This window comes from Grus americana, chromosome Z, assembly GCF_028858705.1.
Source record: "Grus americana isolate bGruAme1 chromosome Z, bGruAme1.mat, whole genome shotgun sequence".
Classification (NCBI taxonomy): domain Eukaryota; kingdom Metazoa; phylum Chordata; class Aves; order Gruiformes; family Gruidae; genus Grus; species Grus americana.
Window position 1 is genome coordinate 57,020,925 of NC_072891.1, and position 21,526 is coordinate 57,042,450.

Genomic DNA, 21,526 nt, shown 5'->3' on the forward strand with positions numbered 1-21,526 from the left:
GGATACCTTTCCCTCACACTTGACAGGAGTCGCCTCCAGAGGCTGAGGGCCTGTGCCTTCTTCCCAAAGGCCTTGTCAATGCCCCCTTCCCTAGACAGGGATCCTAGCTGCTTGGCCTCCCTGCCCTCCAGTTCCAGGCTACTGGCCCCATTATCCCAGCAGCAGAGCAGCCAGGTAATAATGTGCTCCCCTGGAAGGCGGCTGAAGTCTTTCCGCATATCTCACAGCTCACTCAGGGACAGGGATCGAGTGATCACTTCTGGTTCTGGCTCTTCTTCTTGTTCTCGTGATGGTCCCGGTTCATCATCATCTCTCACTAAGCGAACCGATTTCCTTGTGCATTTCTTTTTGTGTATAGGGGCAACTGATACTGGTATGGGTTGATATTTTGGCTCGGCTACAGTGCCTGTTGCAGGGGTTTGGGTAGCTGCAGGGCCTGTGGGTCCGCTCTCTCCCTCTGGATGGTGCTGTCTACTATCAAGCAGTGTTTGACAGATTGTGGCCAGGGCCCAGCGCAGTAAGTTGTGTCTCCTTAGAATCCCCACAGCATTTTCCTTTCAAATATTCTACCATTTTATCAGGGTCTTGCATTTGTTCGGGAGTGAAACTCCAAATCATTGGGGGTGACTACGTCTCTAGATACCCACCCATAGTCTCCCCCATGCCATGCCAGCCCTGACCATTCAGCCTTGGGGAAGATCCCTGGGTGGTATCCTTGAAACAATTTTTGCTAACCCTGAACAGGAGTTGGAAAACATGCAGGAGACATAGCAATAGGAATATACTGGCCTGAACATTCCAAGGGTATTCAAAATTCTCAAAAATTGTTGTAACCAACCAAAAGGGAAAAGGGGAGGTGAAAGAGTGAGAGAAGGTACCCCCCCCTTCTTCCCCATAGATTGGGTGCAATTATTAATCAATTCTGAAAGATACTGACTGAGGTACGGGCCTGACAGAAATGCTACATACAAGTACCAGCTCAGACTCATGACTGTTGATGATATCATAAGTCATTATCACACAATACAACAACATGAGAATAGGAACCCCTCTCCCAGAGGTGATAAAGAGCGCCGCAGGGATTACATAGAGTAAACACGGGTTTACAAACCAGAGCCATGTGACCAAACAGAACATCATTATGACCAGCGACTGTTTCAATAACATCATAAATGCTTGTAACGATTTTGCTTTAACACACTTAGGTCAGACTTGTTATCGCAACCCCTCGAGCCCCATGTTGGGCGCCAAAAGGACTGACGTGGTTTAGGCCCAGCTGGCAGCTGAGCGCCTCGTGGCCGTGGCCGCTGGCTCACCCCCACACACCAGCTCGCTCACCCCTCCCCCAGCAGGATGGGGAAGAGAACGCAAAAACAACAGCAAAGCCTGAGGGTTGGGATAAGGGCAGTTTACCGGGACAGCAAGGGAGAGGGAAACAATCAACAACAGTACTGATAACAGAGAACAATTTACCGATCCAATGACCAACTGACCAGATGCTCAGCCTGTCCCAGAACCGCACCGAAACCGTGCCATGCCCTCCCCTGCCCGACTAGCCCCCTTTTATGGTGAGCATGACATCACATGGTATGGAATCGCCCCCGGCCAGCTTGGCTCACCTGTCCTGGCTCCTTGTGAAATTAACTCTATCCTTGCCAGAACCAGGACACAGCTTTATCATTATTATTGTTATTTATTATTATTGTTGTTGTTGCTATCATTTATTACTGCTTTTGCCAAAAAGAAGCCTCACTTCATTGGGGAATGATTAAGCAACCAAACTCCCTCAGCCTGGGCAGGGTTAGTTTTGCTTTCAACTTCTTCAGTCATCATTAGCTCTGAACAATGTCATGTCCCATTTGTGCAACGCAAGCCTCACGAGCAGCTGTTGCAAGGCAATAGCTTGAAGAAACCAGACTGTAAAATCAAACTGTTTACTTTGCACTGCCTCAGTATCACTTACCTTTCTTTTCAGATGGCAAATTCAGAGTGGCATCGTACTCCCGCCAAAATCATAACCAAAAACTGCTTGGTGAAAGCTGAGAGCAGCTAGTCGAAAGAAGATGTTATCATCTTCATTGGAGAATGCTCACTTATAAAGATTTTGCTGCTCAGTCGCTGACAGCCTGAGAACACTCAGCAGCAGCATGTCTCAAACTGGGACCAGCTTCCTGAGAGAGGCTGGAGTCCTGCTAGAAGCACCAAACAACAAGCCAGAGGCAATCAAACACAGCTGGCTTAGGCTTGCTCTGGTTAAGGCTTGACAAGACTACAGGTCTTGTGCTAAATACTGTGCCATGTATCTCTTTTTTGCTGATCTTAAGGAATAATGAAGATATCCTTAGGCTTAGACACAAAATGCACATGCTTAACTTAATCCAGTTAAGTAAAGTAGTTTTGGTAGTCTTCAATGAGAACTGTTCACCCCCTCTCTGCATGGGCCACTGACCCACTTCCCAGCCGTCAGTTTTATCCTGTATCCTCTCATCTGTGAATAAAAGCAAAAGAAGATGCGCCCCTGCCCCCTTATTTGTAATGCTGTATCTCCTTCAATCAGTTCTGCTACAGTTTACAGGAACAACGAAGATGCACAGGAAGGACATGTCCTGAACTCAAACTTAGCATGTAAGTACCTGATACAATAAGACACTTCTTAATATTTTTGTAAAATGCTATTATTTGTAATTCATTTTTAATTCCAACACAAACCATAATTTTTGCTTCTCCCCCCCCCCCAGATTATAACAGGGGAGGAGAAAGATCATTAACAGTGTAAAAAGATAGTGATCTTGGCTCTTTTTATTTTTTTCCTTTCCTGAGGATAAAAAAAACACCTGGCAAACTTCATGCAGCCACTAAAGCATCTATAGTTGGCAAAAACTGAATTTTAATTGATATGGGAAAAACAATTGCCCAATTCACTGTTGAGTCTGGTACACAGGCAAGAGGAGGCCAAAAGGTCATTCACAAACAGCTAAACATGCCAGACAGTGAGCAAGAACAATTCCTTCTTGTGGGCTGGACATGGAAACTAGGTTTCTAAGGCTCCCCAGTTTGTTACCTCTCTCTAAAAAGCAAGAAAAAAGATTTCCTGACCTATAATTAATATGCTGAATACTGACACTTGACTCGCATTCCACAGAAACTGTTACTTACCTCTCTTCTATCGACTACCAAGCTGGCTGGTATACTGGGAAGCTGCTGCACACTGTTCCCCAAATCTGCACTCACATTTATAGTGAAGCAAACCCATCGATACCATCCCTCTCCCTTGTTTTGATTTGGTTCAAAATAAGCATTTTGTTATTCCTGCCCTTTCCGTGAGCTCCCGCCCTCATCTTGCCAAGCCCAAAACTCACAGCTTGCTTTGGCTTCAGTACAGCTGCAAAGGCTTTGTGATGTCTATATAAAAACAAGCATGATTTGCTCATTAAAGCGAAGCTTTTGGGGATGTGCCCCATGTACACTGACCTCCACCAATGGCTTCGGTTTGCGCTCCACTGCAAACCTGAACTGGCAGAGTTCACAGTAGCTGGTGTTTGAAGACGACAGCCAGTGCTCCAGGCAGCTGCGGTGAATAGTCCCCAGGGTCCCTGTACATTCGCAGGGGGAAAGCAGGTCTTCCTGACTGCTGCCTTCATGGCAGATCCTGCACATTGGATGGTCATTAAAGGGTCTGCTGGTTGAGGAGAGAAAATTGCTGGTCATTATACAGGCCTGTGATCTAGCCTCTCTTTCTCGCTGTATGTCATGAATTAACAATATGGGAAACATTTCCAGCTTGTGTACTTTGCTCTGCAGTTAGTATACCAAGCTGCTGGGCTAACGGATGCAAGCACTTCGGTATTTGTTTAAAATATCTCTTCTGTGGGGGGAAATAAGTGGAGAGTGAAATACACATTACAGTGGCAGATGAGTGACAGAAGACCAAGTGTTTCTGTACCTTTGTATTTCTCACCTCTTCACAGTGCATCGGAGCAGCCACTTCAAGAAATCTCTAAATGCATCAGGGAAATTTTAAACCTGCCTCAGCTGGACACTTCTTACACTAGTGATGATCTGTGCCATCACTCCTGACCTACAGGGTGCCATCTCTTATGCCAGTGATGATTTCCTGACCTACAGGGTAAGCTGTTTTCAGTGATCAACAGCGAGATACTACCAGACCTGAAACAACAGCACCTCGCCCTGCAGCAGTGTGAAGGCCGGGCTGCAACTTCAGGCAAGCATGTATAGGCAGGAAGCTCCTGTCCCTAAGGAGGGTTTCCCTCTCTTTGGGACAACACCCCACAAGCAGCTCAAGGAGTGATATTAATGGCACCAAAAAGAAGGACCGTGCCAAACACATCCCTCCCATGTTGCTGTCTGTGGCTACTTCTCCTGCATTGCCTCCCCCAAAGCACCCACTTTCCTGGTGGCAAGTGTGCTCATCCTGCCAGTGAAAACCTAAAGACTCTGATTTTAACTCTTGAGATTCTCTATTTTACAGAGGAATCTTTTGGGAAAGAGGATGGCAGTCGTGTGGCTTCCCAGGGTGCTTTGGCTTAGCGCAGTGGGAGGAAAGCAGAGGCAGGCTGCAAGCAGTGCTGCTGAACCATGGATCCACTTCAGTGCAGATTCAACTTGGCCCCCCGGACTGCCAAGGCTGAGATGGTCTATCACTTGACTGAGGTCTTGGAAGCAAAAACTCTCCCTACCACATATGCCACCTCAGGTGATCTCAGAAAAGCAGGTTTTGCCGCTGTGGCTGACAAAACCTCGTTAGCAGATAGCATAGGGTGGTACACAGCTGTTCCCTCTGTCCCTTGTCTGGCTCTTTGCAGGCTGCCCCAGGTAGACCTCACTCAAGTGTAACTGCAAGGAAGTGTAAAGAAGTAAGCCTGCTCCTTTCATTCTGCCTGGTAAAACAGTATGAAGTTGTCCTTGATGTTCTGCACACACATCTGAGCTCTGCAAAATGCACAGGGTTTAAAAAAGTTGCTACAAGGGGAAAAGGGCCTTTCAGGCTGTCACATCACACATGCAGCAGCAGTTCATAATTTCAGTCTTCACATGAGTGCAGTGGATTGGATTACATTTGCTGTTTTGTGAAAATCCAAGGCTACTTCAAGACCCACACAGTCTTTCCAGCTTCACATCAGTGACGTGGAACTTAATTTTGACCCAATTATCAAGTCTGGATATGGCCAAACCCTTAAGCATCCTCTTTCTTGCTTTTAATGAAAACAAAGCCAAGCCGATGCAGGCTAGTGTTTTGAAGGGTATAGGTTAAATGTATATTTCACCACTAATCTGCCATTCTAAACCAACAGCAGAAAGAGCAGCTCTCAATCACTTGGACAACAGCTGAAGTGGCAGCGCTTGTGTGTACACCATTGCTAGAAATAGCTTGTCTGTCCACTCAGCATGCTGGCTTGGGAAACTTGAAGGAAACGTGCTGCAGAAGTGCTGGTGGCAGCATGCAGGCTAAACATGACATCCTGTGCCAGCCAGCACCTGCCGAAGCCTCCCGCTACGTATCAGGGCAAAGTATTGCAGCTGGCGCACTCAAGCAGCAGCACCCCTAGACAGTTTGCTTTCCCCTTCCTCACTGAGTGTCACAGTGAGGGCTTAATTACATATGTAGCATAATCACTATAAAGTGAGGATGAGGGCTTAATTGCAAGTGCACTGAGGTTAAGCCCTCATGAAGCACATCACCACACGTTCCCTTCAAGCGCCCACGGGACTTGTGGGTGGCAGGTGGGCAGGGTGCATTCAAGCCCACACAGGGAAGGGGTCCATCCCTCCCCACCACCCTCCACATACCTCTGCATGGTAAGTGTCCGCACAACGGAGGAGAGCAGCTGCCCATCTTTGGCCAACACCTGCATAACATACTGCGGGCAGCTGCCAGCTGGGCCACCACCGCTGCCACCGGGCAGGGTCTTGCCGTCAGGTGCTGGCAGGCATGGGCACTCCGGCGGGACTCCCGGCAAATGACTGCAGCGGCTCATCCTCATGGCGGTGGGCAGCAGGTCCCCATCTAGGGAGGAGGGAGGACAGGGTGGTGGGAAGGAGCACATCCATCCCTGTCTGCAACTCTGCCATACTGATCAATACCAGGCGTGAGAAAAAACGTCCCCCTCTCCCTGCCCGAGCCCTCCAAGACCCGCTCAGCAGGGATAGGAAGCTTACAACGTTATGTGTCGCAGAAAAACAGCCTGTATGTCTCAGAAACAGCAAGCTGGGGCTCTGTGCTGCTTTTTTTCTCTGCAGACTCCTAAAGTCATGAGTGATAAATGGAAAGAAATGAACATTTTTGTCCCGTGTTGTGTCCCCCCACCCCAAATGCTGCAAAGGAATATACAGTTTTCACCTCGTATGCTGTTAAACTTAAAGGCTTCCCCTGCCCACCAACAGGGAAAGTTATGTATCAGAGGAGAAAGCAGCCAATCAGCTCCAAATCCCCTGTGAAAACACTCCACTGCTGCTAGGTGCCTTCCATCACCAACCCACGGCAGAGCACAAACCCAGCAAATAATCTTCTACAGGGCTTCTGTCACACAGACCTGCTCAATAACAGCCTGTGTGCAATAATAATTTACACCACAAGGTGAGGTAGAAATCACAGCTTGCCTGTGTCTTTCTTCTCTGTTTTGCTCTTTCTCCTGTCACTTAGAGTGTATTTTGTATGATGCTTTCAACCATTGTAATTGGAAAGCAAGGGTTATGCTGGTAACAAAGAGCCTGGGAACTTAAATTTCTGATACCTTCGCACGATGCTCTTTGCTGGGTGTGCCTGTCGGTGAGAAGAGACTGTGTGGTTCAACAGGCAGAACACCAGGCTATGTGCCTGCAGGCTTGCTCTCCAGATTGATCACCAACAGCATACATACAGCGTGGATTAATCCCTCTGCAAAAGGGTGGCAAGACTTCATAGCATGCCTTGAGACACTTGACTACAGTCACATGTAAATGCTACGGGTTACTATTATGATATTCAAACGCTGAAATCAGACACATTTGTCTGCACTGCATTTAACCCTCAAAAAAAAGCATTTTGCATTGGACACCAGTTACTTGTGTAGTACCAGTACTGCAGCAGGAAACAGTGTCTTCAAAAATTAAATAGTAATCCACTCTTTTAAATAGAGATATTTCTCTGTGTTTTAAAAGAAATCTCGTAATTTTATCTCATTGGATTTGAGCAAATGGCAGTGCTAACTTTCTGAAGTCTCTCGAATGAATGTCTTTGGCAGTAAGACCTTGTAGCATGTGAGGATGTGATGGAAGTGCTAGACCACTTGTACCATGCAAGTTTTCACATAGGAACTTATATTGTTATATTCTTAGAACGGCACCTAAATTGGAAAATGCTTTGCAAAGTGTTTGTTTTACAGGATTATTTCAGCTATTTTCAAACCATACCCCAGAGAGTGAAGTGGAGGCTGATGAGGCAGCTTGCAGAGGATATAGTGTTCAGACAATGGGGAAGGAAATCAGACTCTGGCCCTCATTTACAATGAAAATGAAGCAAATGGCTGATTTCAAAACGATTAACACATAAAAGATACAGACTTTTTAAGAGAATAAGGGCCATGGACTCCCAAGGAGACCATGGCATCAGCAACATTTTCGGTTTAAAATCCATGCTGAGACCTTTTAAGAAGAATATTCAGTAGCTGAGTAGCTGCTTCATTAAACTTAAAAAGCCTAGACAGTACCATGCTTACAGACCCATGCTACAGAATTATGTATTTCTTCTCTGGTTGCTTTACAGACCTCATTAAGTACAACGGCAGGTTTATCATTGCATTTAAAGTGACCATCCAAGCCTTTCCAAATACATCCTTCAGCCACTTGATGAGTTCAGAGCATTTGCTGAAGCATCAGATGATACAACTAAATGCAAAGCTTTAAAGCACACCAGAAATAATGTAGCTATACCCCAGCAATGACGTTAATTCAAATTTCTGCGTACCGTACTGCACTGATAACTCACTTTGGCATAGCAAATACATGTAACCCCTTTCTACCTCTTTTTTTAAAGAAAGTTGGAAGTTACAACATATTATCCTGATTTCACAGGAATAATTTTCACACAAAATCAGCGTATGTGCATGAAAGTAAGACAATTATAGAATTAAATATGTGCTTTCATACTGAACCCTGCAGTAAATAATGAAGATTAATTGTCCTGAGAAGCACAGAGATCCTAAGCAAATCTGAAGTCAGAGCCGACATCAAGGAATTGTAATTCTTAATATTCACAAAACCCCAAAGTCAGTATTTACCCATATGTATGTATTATGTTCTGTCAGAATGTCTTTCACCTGAAAGAGGTGGAAATCTGTCATAAATATTTTAATAGAAGAGGAAAAATGAAGAACAAAAGAAGGAACATGTGTTTAGATGGTATTTAGGGGGAGATGCACTATTAAATGGGAGAAGCCAGAATATCAGCATTTATTTCAGATGCCAGAAAATTTAGAGAAAAGTGGCTGAATGTGGCATGATAGATATATGTTTAAAGAAATCTAGTAATTAGCCCTTTTTTCTTTACTATGTTACTACACCCACTCCTCTTCAACATTTCATGTCTATTCAAAATCTACTTCAAGACTACCTTACTACTGTAATATTTAAACCAGATCTTTTCACTGTTCTAGTCCTTCTGCTTTGCCTTTGGTACCAGTCTCTGACTCCCTCTTCTCACCTCCATGACATGAGATCTTATCATGGGAGTTGGCAAAGCCTAACTGTCTTTTAGAGTGACTCCCCAATTTCAGCACTATCTTCCAACAGTCGCTGTTAAGTGTATAGATCTTGGTATATTTCTTCTCTTCTCTTTCTTGCGCAATTACTTCAACCAGCTATATAAAAATCCCATTTTCAGGGTTGTTTAATAATCACAAATTGAAAAATCCTGAGGTAAGAAGGAATTTTTTAGCATTATATATATGTTCATTTATATGGGTTTATGGGTATCAGAGTAAAAGTAAAGATATTGCATGTATTTTTCTTCATACCATAATGGGGGGTGGGGGGTGGGGGGGAATGGAGGGAATTCTCAGAGCTGTTCTGTGTCATCAGAGATTTCAAATTCCTGGTGGAAAGAGGTAAGTACAGGTTTTCCTGGTGGGAGGACACAGTGGAACAGCATTCTATTAGTGACTGATTAGAGTGTCCTAGTTGTGATTTATTCCTTGTGCTTCATTCACTGGTTTATGGAGAAAATCTCTCTCAGTGAGCACTGCAAGTCTCACATATGTTCCTGTCACTTTTGTATTCAGTGCCCTGGTTTACAGACATGAAAAGCACAAGTCTCATAATATCAAGTCTACTCGCTTGTTCAATTTACACAATTACAGAAGCAGATGATCACAGTCGTTTGTGGTTATTTATGCTACTTCCTCAAAAAAAGTGCAGGCAATATGCATACAGTTAGTAAATCAAACCTAGCTGTCACTGTGAAGCAAGAAATGACAGAGGGGAATGAGATGCAGCATACTCAAGCAAATTATCTGAGGTCATGTTGGAGCTGGGTAGAGATTCAAGTGCAATCTACATCCTTTGCCCCATAATAATTTATAGGATGCTATTCTAGCAAATGTTAGGGATAACTTACGCTCTTTTTTTTCTCTCCTGATCTGCTGGCTGCAACCCCCAGTGTTAAAATGTAAGTTAACATCATCTGATTATCTTGCCTCTCTGCCCTCTCCCCACTGCTTAGTATTTTAAATCATTCCAAAGTCTAGACTGCTTTCTAGGGCTTCAGTGGTTATTAAGAGGTGTCTGGAAGTATTTTTCTTCTTGACATTATATGAATGAATGCAAATATTTTAGAAAAGTGTGTTAGCACCACAAACAAATACCACCAAACACTTGCAATCTTTGTTTCAGAGACAAACTACTTCTGGGCTTAGTCAACTGCTGATTATTGCTAACAATACATCCCCACTGAGCTCAACAAACATTTTTTTATATGCTGCAAGGTATTTATAGCATATCTTCTTTCCCATGCTTATATTTCTTTTTAAGAGATTTATGACTTCTGTATCAAGAAAAAACATGAGACTCAACAAATGCCAGTGAGCAAGGCATTGCTACTCTCATTGAATTACACTTAAATATGAGATGTTAAAATTAGCATTACTGTTGTGAAAAGAAATTTAAAGAATACACTTGCATTTACAATAAGCACCTACAACTGTAATTCTTGTTGCACACTCCTACTGTGCATGAACTGATTTCTTAAATCCATAATGCATTATCATGCTGATGAGTTAAATTATCACAGTCAACTTTTTAAAGCACTTTTCTGCTGAAGCTAAATGGCTTAGATTTGCATAAGACAAAGAGATCTTAACACTTCAAGCAGTGGGTTGCAAAAATTAAACAAATATTCATGTAGAGATTGTGTGTGAATTGCTCGCTTTTCCTTTTCTTCAGCATCTTTACTAAGAACAGCACATATTGCATCTCTCATTGTCATGCAGTTTCAAACTTGGAAATCCATTCACCTTTCTTATTACATGTTCCCATGAGTCACCCTATTAGTTTCAAGAAATGCAACTCAAGCATGCATCAATCAGCTTCAAGACTTAAAAACATGCATGAAAAACCACTACCTTCCCATCAGGAGATATTTTCCCAAGAAATACTGCATTATTAAAAAAACACATCCATTACTTAAAAAAAACAGCTTTCAGAGACATATTTTTGTTTCCTATTTATGTGCTTTCACATGCCAGAACATTTTTCCTTCCATGCTATCCACAGCCCAGTGCTCAAGATTAAAATTACAATCCAGTATCAAGTAGAAATGGCAAACTAGATGTCCTGAAAGCCAGGAGTGAAACCTAGACACATATGGTGCTTGATAGGACCGTGTCTCCTACATGGGCCCACGACTGCCTCAGTCTGCCCAACAGATTCTGCAGGTACAAACCAATCTCTTTTGCACAAATTACTCTAGCAGTGTGGCCCCCAGTGACTTGTGTTTGTGGACAGATTTTTACTTCAGGTCAGCAGATTTGGAGCACAGGTACAATTCTGCATCATACCGTAATCTGGAAGAACAGTGCACATCATGGAGAAATGCCTTCCACCTTTATTTCTCCTATCAATCCTAGTTCACTACTCAGAGTGCAAACTGTTGCATTCTAAATAATGAACAAATTACTGCTTTCAAAAATGTCTGTAATACAGTTATCAGAGGCTGTGTGAAAAAGGTGTTCTTCAATGGCTTCAAACTTATCACACAACTATTACAGTGTAGACTATGCTTTATTTTTTGAAATGGAGAACTGGAACTCACCTTCAGACAGTATTTTTAAGCCATCCTACCTCTTAAGACTGTCATTCTTTTTAGTGGTTTCTCAATATAGAACATGTCCATCTTCCAGCTATCCTGACTTTGCATGCTTCTTACAGAGATAAACTACTATGCACAAAAGATCTCTGTTTTAATTAAACTACTAATAGGGGTTTAGTTATAGCAGGACAGAAGTCAGGACTGGTTGGCAAACTTCGCTGACAAACTAAATAGTTACGTGGTTAAGCTAGCTATGACTAAGGCCCATCCCACCGCAGCTACGTTAAGATGCTCCAGAGACTAAAATAGGCATCGCAGTGACTGGATGGCTTGCCGCTTTGTCTCTCAGATTCACCTTCCCACTGAAAAATGCAAAAGAGCCAAGACTCTCAACTCCAGAGTACTGTGAAACTTCCTAATTTTTTTTGCCTATTAAGAAATGATACCAGGTACTGTGAAGATAGCATGGCCAGGACCTTTCTGAAAGAGCAGGACACCCTGGAGCACCTGAAACTCTTATTTTAGTAACTCTGACACTCATGAAGGAGTTTTCTGTGCATCGTTTCCAAGGCGTTCATAGCTGGAATTGTTTTAAATGTTTCCTGACTCTTCCCTCCACACTCCACCACAGAGAGCTGCATGGATCCCCTCCTGGTTTCAATCCCACCGAGGCTACTGAGTAAAGAAACTAATGGAGTAACTGGCTGTTCCAGTTATTGCCCTAGATGTTGTCTGCCAACACAGAGGATAGATCTGTACTTCTTTCAGTATGTTTCTTAGAAATCTGCTGGCAACTGTCAGCTGATAATTACAGCTTAGGAACCTTGCACCATGGAAGATGCCACAAGGGCAGGCACGGCCCAGGCTCCCAACCTGCCGCTCCCGTCCCCTGTGGCATGCATCTGGCCATGTCTGCCCTTCTGTGTTTGCCTCCCCAAGCTCATCAGCTACTCTTACGTTTTTCTCTGGACTCAGTTCCAGTCCTGTTGCGTGATCCTGTGTGTGCACCAAGGTTGCTCTTTGAAGTAAGACTTTACAACAGCTAAGCTTAGAACTCATAATGGGAAACGCCAGCTCTCCTACAGCCTTAGTAGACGTAAGGATCAGTAAATCGGTATGCTTGCGCTGTTTGTTAAAAAATAAAGAAAATAAAAAGCTACAGAAACTTTCAGCAAAAACATCTTAACTCCACGAGGTGCACATAAGACCCTTAAGTCTTCCAGAGTAAAAAAATTAACTTCTGCAACTTGAGAAGATTAAATGACTCCTATATCTTATAGTTATATGTGGCTTAGTATACAGGAGGTCATATAAGATACTGCCTAACGGTCTTGTTTTTCTGCTGAAATAGAGTTAATTTTCACAAAAAGCTGGCAGGAGACACAGCCAGGACAGCTGACCGAAACTAGCCAAAGGGGTGTTCTATACCATATGACGTCATGCTCAGTATATAAAGGGGGGAGTTGGCTGGGGAGGAGTTGCTGCTCAGGGACGAGCTGGGCATCAGGTTCCAGGTGGTGAGCAAATTGCATTGTGCATCACCTGCTTTGTATATTACAAGTACTGCTGTTGCTATTTTCCTCTTCCCTTGCTGTCCTAGTAAACTGTCCTTATCCCAACCCAGGACTTTTACTCTTTTCTTCCAATTCTTCTCCCCATCCCACCAGAGCAGGGAGGAGTGAGTGAGTGGCTGCCTGGAGCTTAGATGCTGGCTGGGGCTGAACCACAACACTAACCTGTTCACTATGGAGGTGCAAAGCACTCACTGGCATCAAGCCATCAGTCAGAAAGGCAGAGGGGAACCAGCACTGGGGTACAGCAGTTCTGGGACACGATGATAGAAGGATGTTGAACATTCATGTTAAGAATTCATATAACCTGGTCAACAGCATTCAGGTTGTAACACTACAACCATCAAACCCTCCCCAGGAGCTATGACAGACAATTGAATGCTTGTTTACCAGTTGAGGAGGGTAGTAAACTTTACACTCCTTGCAAGATTTCACTTTAAAGCATGTCAACATATAGAAAGTAGTGTAATCTACTGATATTGGGCAATTTTAGTTTTGCTGTTTCAGCCCACAGTTTACTAATTTTTCATGCTGTAGATAGCATTTTCTGCTCAGCTGGTCTGACTGCAGAGAGCTCTAGGGCCTCTTAAAAACTACCATGCAGTATGTTGCATGTAAAGTGTAATTTTATAAACAAGTACATCAAAGAACTCAGTGCTAGTCTGAGGCAGTAGCACAAAGCAGTTCAGCATGAATAGTCCTTAAAAGTCTTCCCATGCATTTACAAAATCACTGCCCACCCATAAATAAATGGTTTTTTGTTATGTACTGAACCCCAAACCACTTTTCCTGAGAGCAATGGACTACCTTTTTAGCACTGTGGACTTTAATAAATTGCTATACATGTCTGCACAGCCACTAACTTAAGTCTTTTGCTTAGATTTTTCTTCTTTTGTTGGTTGTCAAACTGGAAGGTGTCACATGATAATACATACCATAAGAACTTATGTTGGTGACATTTTAGTCTTGCATTAATAATAAAAATCAGAACATACAAATACAGTTTACAACTGGTCTGGAAATAATAATGATAGTTTCTTTCAAAGTATAAAGACAGACATAAATTTTCTTTTCTAGTATTAGTCTTTTCTAGTGGAAAAGTCTTTCCTCATAGGACTTAGAATGCAAGACCTATCTGTATCATTTTTCCTAGAAGACATTTTGAATTACTAGACAAACAGGAGGAAGGTATGACTCAGCATACCAAATGGTGCTGCCAACAGATTTGTGGTCCTGAGCTGAATAAGCTGCTTCCAGGTTCTCTGGAGCAATGCAGGTTGCAGAAAACAACTATTTCCACAACTGCCCTTTCCGTGATTGAGATCCCTGTGTCTGCAGAAGCTGGTAGAACATAGGCATGAATAAAACAGCCTAATGTGCTTAACTGCACGCTTACTAAGCATAATCTGGGAAATAAACAACTGTTTCTGTACATGCTGCCAATTTTGCATTTGTAAATTCCTGGCAGCGGGTGGGTACTGCGAGCCAGACTCCCAGAATAGCCACTTAATCTACACTCACCTGTTGCACGCACCGGATGTATGTACAAACTCTGCTGAAGTCTGTCTTTCCATCTGCCTACTCGGCACTCCTTGTAACTCCATTCCAGTTACCCCAGCCTACACAACCACCTGTTGTGGCTTCAAGTCCAGACACCATTTGCTAACACGGGTTCTTCTGGTCTAAGGGTCCCCTGGGTGTTCAGCTCCCTGGAGCAGGACGTACACTGGCTTCTGGCCAGTAAGACTGGCCTGGCTGAACAGAGAGCTTTGGCTGGAACTCAGGAAAAAAAGGAGAGTTTATGACCTTTGGAAGAAGGGGCAGGCAAGTCAGGGGGCCTACAAGGATGTCAGAAGGTTATGCAGGGAGAAAATTAGAAGGGCCAAAGCCCAACTAGATCTTAAAGGCTGAGGTACTTAATGCCTTCTTTGCCTCAATCTCCAATAGTTAGACCAATTGTCCTCCAGGTACCCAGCCCCCTGAGCTGGAAGACAGGGAAGGGGAGCAGAATGAAGACCCCATAATCCAAGGGGAAATGGTTAGTGACCTGCTACACCACTCAGACACACAAAAGTCTATTGGGCCTGATGGGATCCACTCAAGGGTACTGAGGGAGCTGGCGGAAGTGCTCATCAAGCCACTTTCCATGATTTATCAGCAGTCCTGGCTAAATGGGGAGGTCCCAGTTGACTGGAGGTTAGCCAATGTGACACACACCTACAAGAAGGGACAGAAGGAGGATCCAGGGAACTACAGGTCTGTCAGTCTGACCTCAGTGCCAAGGAAGGTTATGGAGCAGATCATCTTGAGTGCCATCACATAGCACGTACAGGACAACTAGGTGATCAGGCCCAGTCAGCATGGGTTTATGAAAGGCAGGTCCTGCTCGACTAACCTGATCTCCTTCTATGACATGACCCACACAGTGGATGAGGGAAAGGCTGTGGATGTTGTCTACTTGGACTTCAGTAAAGCTTTTGACACTGTTTCCCACAGCATTCTCCTGGAGAAACTGGCTCCTCATGCCTTGGATGGGCATATGCTTTGCTGGGTAAAAAACTGTCTGGATGGCTGGGCCCAAAGAGTTGCAGTAAATGAAGTTAAATCCAGTTAGCAGCCCGTCACAAGTGGCATTCCCCAAGGCTCAGTACTGGGGCCAGTTCTCTTTAATATCTTTATCAATGATCTGGACAAGGGGACTGAGTGCACACTCAGTCAGTTTGCAGATGACACCAAATTGTGTGGAAGTGTTGATCAGCTTGGGGGTAGGAAGGCTCTACAGAGGGGTCCGGACAGGCTGGATCAATGGGCCAAGGCCAACTGTATGAGGTTCAACGAGGCTCGGTGCCAGGTCCTGCACCTGGGTCACAACAACCCTGTGCAACGCTACAGGCTTGGGGAAGAGTGGCTGGAAAGCTGCCAGGCAGAAAAGGACCTGGAGGCGTTGGTCAACAGCCAGCTGAACATGAGCCAGCAGTGTGCCCAGGTGGCAAAGAAGGCCAATAGCATCCTGGCTTGTATCAGAAATAGTGTGGCCAGCAGGAGTGGGGAAGTGATCGTCCCCCTGTACTCGGCACTGGTGAGGCCGCACCCTGAATACTGTGTTCAGTTTTGGGCCCCTGACTACAAGAAGGACATTGAGGTGCTGGAGCATGTCCAAAGAAAGGCAACAAAGCTGGTGAAGGGTCTGGAGAACAAGTCTTATGAGGAATGGCTGAGGGAACTGGGGTTGTTTGGTCTGGAGAAGAGGAGGCTGACAGAAGACCTTCTCACTCTCTACAACTACCTGAAAGGAGGCTGTAGTGAGGTGGGTGTTGGTCTCTTCTCCCAAGTAACAAGCAATAGGATGAGGGGAAATGGTCTCAAGTTGTGCCAGGGGAGGTTTAGATTGGATATGAGGAAAACTGAAAGTGTTGTCAAGCATTGGAACAGGCTGCTCAGGGAAGTGGTTGAGTCACCATCCCTGGAGGTATTTAAAAAATGTGAGACGTGGCATTTAGGGATAGGGTTTAGTGGTGGACTTGGCAGTCCTAGGTTTATTGCTAGACTCGATGATCCTAAATGTCTTTTCCAACCTAAATGTTTCTATGATTCCGAACACTGGGTGACATCCTGTGCCTGTGCATTACGCCTCTTATTATTAGGGAAGGGGGACAGGAGTGTGAGTGGTAAAGGTTACTCTGGAAGGGGGTACTAAAGACACACTGCTCCAAGATAATCACCCTCAGTGAGGAAGGATGTAGTAGTTTTGCTGACAATCTTGACTGAAGGAGTCAAAATGATTAAGTATTTTCCAGCTGCTTTCCCCAACCTCCTCTGTGCTGCATGCCACTATAAAAATATTTTTATTAGGCTTCCTTAACTGAGAAAGCTAAAGATACTTGGAACTGGAAGCTAAGGCTTGCCTGCACCTATTTCTGGGTGACTACACTCAGGCTGAATCCCTGGAAATGGAGGAAGACACTCACCCTAACATGTTTCTAAATTCATTTCTTTTCATTGCCACATCCTCTTCACACTCCCCCCCCCTTCTTTCCCTACTCCTGCCCACAAACTTTCTGCTTATTCTGGCCCTGCTTAATGATAAATTTTGGAGGACAATGAGACAAAGCTTCTCCTAGGCAACTCCTTTTCCTTCTGCCAGCCTGGCAGTGGCTGTATCTGAGGAGCAGGGCTGACGCTGCACCAGACCTCTGCAGGATGCAGCCACAAGTGCATGGGTTACACCTCTGACAGAAACCCAAAGCCAGCTTTATTAAAAGAGTCTAAGACTGTAAATTGATGATTACTGTCATAATTATGCTAAGTGCTGGGACAGTGCTTTGCTCCCTTTCTTTTGATTAGTGGGTATGAATGGGGAAGTCTGGCTTCCCACAGAAATAATGTGGCTTAATGAATAAATACAGCTCCCGAGTCCTGACCTAGAATTGATCTAAAAGGTGACTTCCCCCAGAAGAGTGTGTGAATTGCCCTGAATCACTGTTTCCAAATGGTGTATTTACACCTTGTGTCATCCCAGGACATGGCTTAAACTGCAGGTGTTTTTGTAGCAAAAAAGATAGGCCTGTAACGAAGGCCTACTTACATGTGTTAAGAAACTATTCATTATTACTTTAGGTAGAAGGCTAATGATTCTTAGAATGAGCACCTGCTACACAGCATGAGAAAAAGGAGGAGCTACAAGACACTTCAAGGTCCTTATGTACATACTTTTCAGAAAGGGAGGACATTAATTGCCTCCAGCAGCATCCTTATCTTCCTAAGGCATATAGCAAACAATTACCAACACCAAAATATTGAGAAACTAGAGGAAAGGTAATTTGGATCAGGGTCCCCACCACCACCGACTCATAAGCCCCCTACCCAAATTATCCCACCTACTCAAAAGATAGAGGCGGAGAAAGGAACTGAGCATGCATTCTAGTTTGCATACTAGGCAAAGAAATATGAACCAATTATTGTAACGGGGAGTGTACCACTTTGTAATCTTTGTAACATTTGTGTATAAATATGACAAGAGAACCAGCATTAGGGGTGCCTGATTTGAGGAACTATCCTCCTGACACCCAGCGCTGCAATAAAGGAAATGCCTGCTTCTTAATGCTAAATTGGTGTTAAGGAGTTTTCTTTTATTCCCGAATTTCGGTGACATTTTCACACTTAAGTACCAAAATGCAGTGACAGAATTAGCATCTACTAATATGCTGAAAGCTTACAAGTTAAGAGGCCTGGAACATACATTCTAGATTCTCTTTTATTTTCCTAACTTAGGTGACTTTATATAGATGAGACAAGCAGATTTTCTAATCAAATGCCAGGCATGCGTGTTTACTTCTTGGCCTAAGACCTTGCACCATGAGAATTTAATTTCTCTTCAACAAGGGCCAAAGGACAAGGAATCCCATGTCAGCCCTTTAAAGCCAGGATTCATCTCTAAAAATCACTACGTACTTTGTTCTGAAGAGCGGCCATCTTTTTTTGCACAATACATATTACTGATACTGCACTTCCTTTAGCACAGGAACTGTAAAACTTTCAGAAATCCCCTTCTCTTCAACTACCTAGGATTTCATAAGAAAACCTGTCTTTTGCAATTTGTAACAACAGCAGTTTAAACCAGAGCAGTCAGCGCCTCTGGACTCTATTTGGCCTCTCCTCTATTTAGAGCCTCCATTTCTGGTGCTTGTTTTATCACAGAAAGCATAATCCAAGAGCGTGGGATGCTCCTTCCATACAGAACATCTCATTGTGCCCTCTGGGACTCACACTACATCTACCTTGGGGCAGCTAAGTGCACCAAAGAAATGTAACAGAAATTACACCTGGATGTTTAACAGCTAACTATTTTTTCAGCAGATAGTGAGGACCAAGACAGTGTGAGGACCAATGTTTCTGTCAAATACAAAACCTTAAAGTCTTTGTTAAATACAAAGTCTTAAGAGAACAAGTCAAGTCAGGTCCGATCCAAATGTGCTGCATTTGATGGAAATGTTACTGTTGACCTCCCCCAGCTTCACACTGGACTCAAAGTTACTGTTCAGCAGCTGTAGGATGAACAGGGGAATATGCTCAAAGTTAAATTTTTATGTACTCCCAAAGTGCTGTTTGTCCCAGGGAACATTCAAAAATAGCTCTCACCATTTCCACTGCAAGGCTAAAAGGAGGACTGCTAACATCACATGAAGTGTAGCCCTGTCCCACATAATAAATCCCTAACTCTGCTTCACTTTCTACTCACACAGGTAAACATCAGCTGTTTGAATTGAACTGATTATTCCTGACCAGGTAAGGTCAAGCTAAAAATTACTTGCTTAAACTGCAGATGGTGTAAATATTGCTTAACTTTATGCCTGGGGTTTAGTAATGAATTCCTGTTCATGTAAAGCTTGTGTAAAAGAATTCTTCAACAAACGGGAGCAGTTTGTAAACCTGTGGTTTTACACGGCTCACAGTGGTATAGTCCGCATAAATCTTAACCAGGACTATGACCAAGCAACTTCTCTAGAGCTTGCACGACAGAGAACACAGGCAGTGCTGGCTGGCAATGGAGGCAAGAGTCTAAAAACTGCAGGACAAACTGAACCAGGGATGAAAAGTGAAAAGCAAAAAGCAAAATGTTTTTAATTATTAAAGAGGAATACTTGGAAAAATATGGTCACAGTAGTTCTACAGATAGCTTAACTAAAATGCTAATTCTTTCATTCATTGTTGCTAAGTCAATTATTTGCCCACTTTTAGTATATTTGATTCTTTCAGCTCTTGCAGTTGAGACTGCACTCAAATATGATCTCGTTAAAAGTATCACATTTATAGTCCTCAGCATTGATGGAAAGACAGTTGCATGTATGAAAGTAAAAAAAAACCAAACCTAAAACCACTTTCAAATTAAAATAAGTAGAAAATTAAAATTAATTCTTTTTAATAGCTTTATATTTTAAAGTTTAGCAAAATTGGCTATGTCAGTTTTACACTTGCTAACAAAAACTTCATTAGCTCAATGAATATGACTTCTCTTTAAGATTTCAGTTTCAAAACAGAGAAACAAAGATTAACCTACCCTAAAAACCTCTGTTTTGATGCATTGTAATTTAACCTGAAATCATTCAGATATCTTTATATGAATTTCTTTTTTCTTATTCTTCATCTGCATAAATAATTTAATATTAACATTTACTTCCTGTATGGAACACCCCTCCTTCCTGTGTGATGCATCCCAAACATCTTACCCTGTGAAGCCTTTCAGTAGTGCTCTGTGCAAGATATCTGCATTAGTAAAAGCATTGTCTGGTACTCTGTATTTAAACTTATATGCATTAAGTACAATGGAAACTTAAGCTGAAGGAACGGAAGGCTTCCACCTCTTGTCCCCTAGATACCGTGGTATTACAATGACATTACAAACTCCTTGGGGTAGATTCAAGTCTTCTGATGTTTTATTCAGCAATGAATCAGCTGATGACACTTTGTAAATACATGAAACTTAGCCTGTATGAGATGCTTTGCAAAGCATGCCCCAAACAAACATATTTGTATGTAAAATATATGCCTTCTCTTATTCTAAGACTGCATGATCACCCCATGTGTTCCTGAAGGTGCCATCTACAAGGCCTTCTCCTTCACTAGAGAATTTACTTTGTATTATCTTGTAGTGTTTTAATTGACAGTAGTTGAGCCTTACTGACAAGGGAATTAGTCTTCCAAAAATATTGCTTAAAAAAAAGAAAACATTCTTTAAAGAAAAATCACTCAAAAATTCAGCTCTTTTCCTTTTCCCTCTTCTCTTTTTACCCTTCAGACAAAAGCAGCTAAAAATACTCTCATTGCATTTTCCTCCACACAGGAAGATACACTAATACAAGAACAAAAAGAGTTTATTTTTCTCAGCAGGAGCAAAATGTAGACCCCGTGGTTTTCTACAATGTTTACATAAAGATTTCCCTCTGAACTTGAATTCTGGGGGGAAAGAGTCTTTCATCAAATTCCAAGACTTGTGCTCCAGAGATCACTCCAGATGTGACAAGCACATGGGAATACTGCACGTTAATGAAAATCAGTGATAGTTCCCTACACTAACTAGTTTTACATGCATGTGTGTATGTGTTCTAAAACTATATGCTACAGGTACCAGGCAGTCCCATTCATTTTCCAGCAACAAGCGCACCAAGAACGCTTTCAGTCATTGTCAAATGAACTTGGCACTGGTCAAACAAATCAGACCTGACATGCAGACCTGGGAATGAAAAATAATTGCTATAAACAAATTTTCAAGCAAATTACTGAAATGCTGCACTAAGTGAATCAAAACAGCATAGGTAAAATCTGACTGGACAACATTATCCTCCTTATCCAAATCCAAGAGAAATACCAACAAGAAAAATAATAAGAACAAGAGTTAGAAGTGAACTAGGTGTTAGCCTTAATTCTCTGAAAATAAAGGCAATGGAAGTTTGGAGTGCTGATCTCTGCTGGGATTTTAAGCTCTGTCTTATTGTGACTTCCCAAGCACGACTATAGGCTGGGCAAGGAATGGATTGAAAGCAGCCCTGAGGAGAAGGACTTGGGGGTATTGATTGATGAGAAGCTCAACATGAGCCAGCAGTGTGCGCTTGCAGCCCAGAAAGCCAACCATGTTTTGGGCTGCATCAAAAACCAGTAT

General features: G+C 43.1%; 1 protein-coding gene across 5 annotated transcripts in view; it reads right to left on the minus strand.

Moving 5' to 3' along the window:
* The window catches only part of MARCHF3 (membrane associated ring-CH-type finger 3), a 91,589-nt gene that overhangs the window by 28,849 nt on the left and 41,214 nt on the right, over window positions 1-21,526 (minus strand). For 3 of the 5 annotated variants that reach the window (XM_054810642.1, XM_054810638.1, XM_054810636.1), the window contains 2 exons: window positions 5,809-6,025; window positions 3,472-3,679 (listed from right to left, as the gene is read on the minus strand). In XM_054810642.1, coding sequence (XP_054666617.1) covers window positions 3,472-3,679; window positions 5,809-6,025 — 425 coding nt within the window. Of the gene's footprint in view, window positions 1-3,471; window positions 3,680-5,808; window positions 6,026-6,752; window positions 6,787-21,526 lie in introns of those variants that run through there. The other 2 variants (XM_054810641.1, XM_054810637.1) reach the window with 2 other exon arrangements.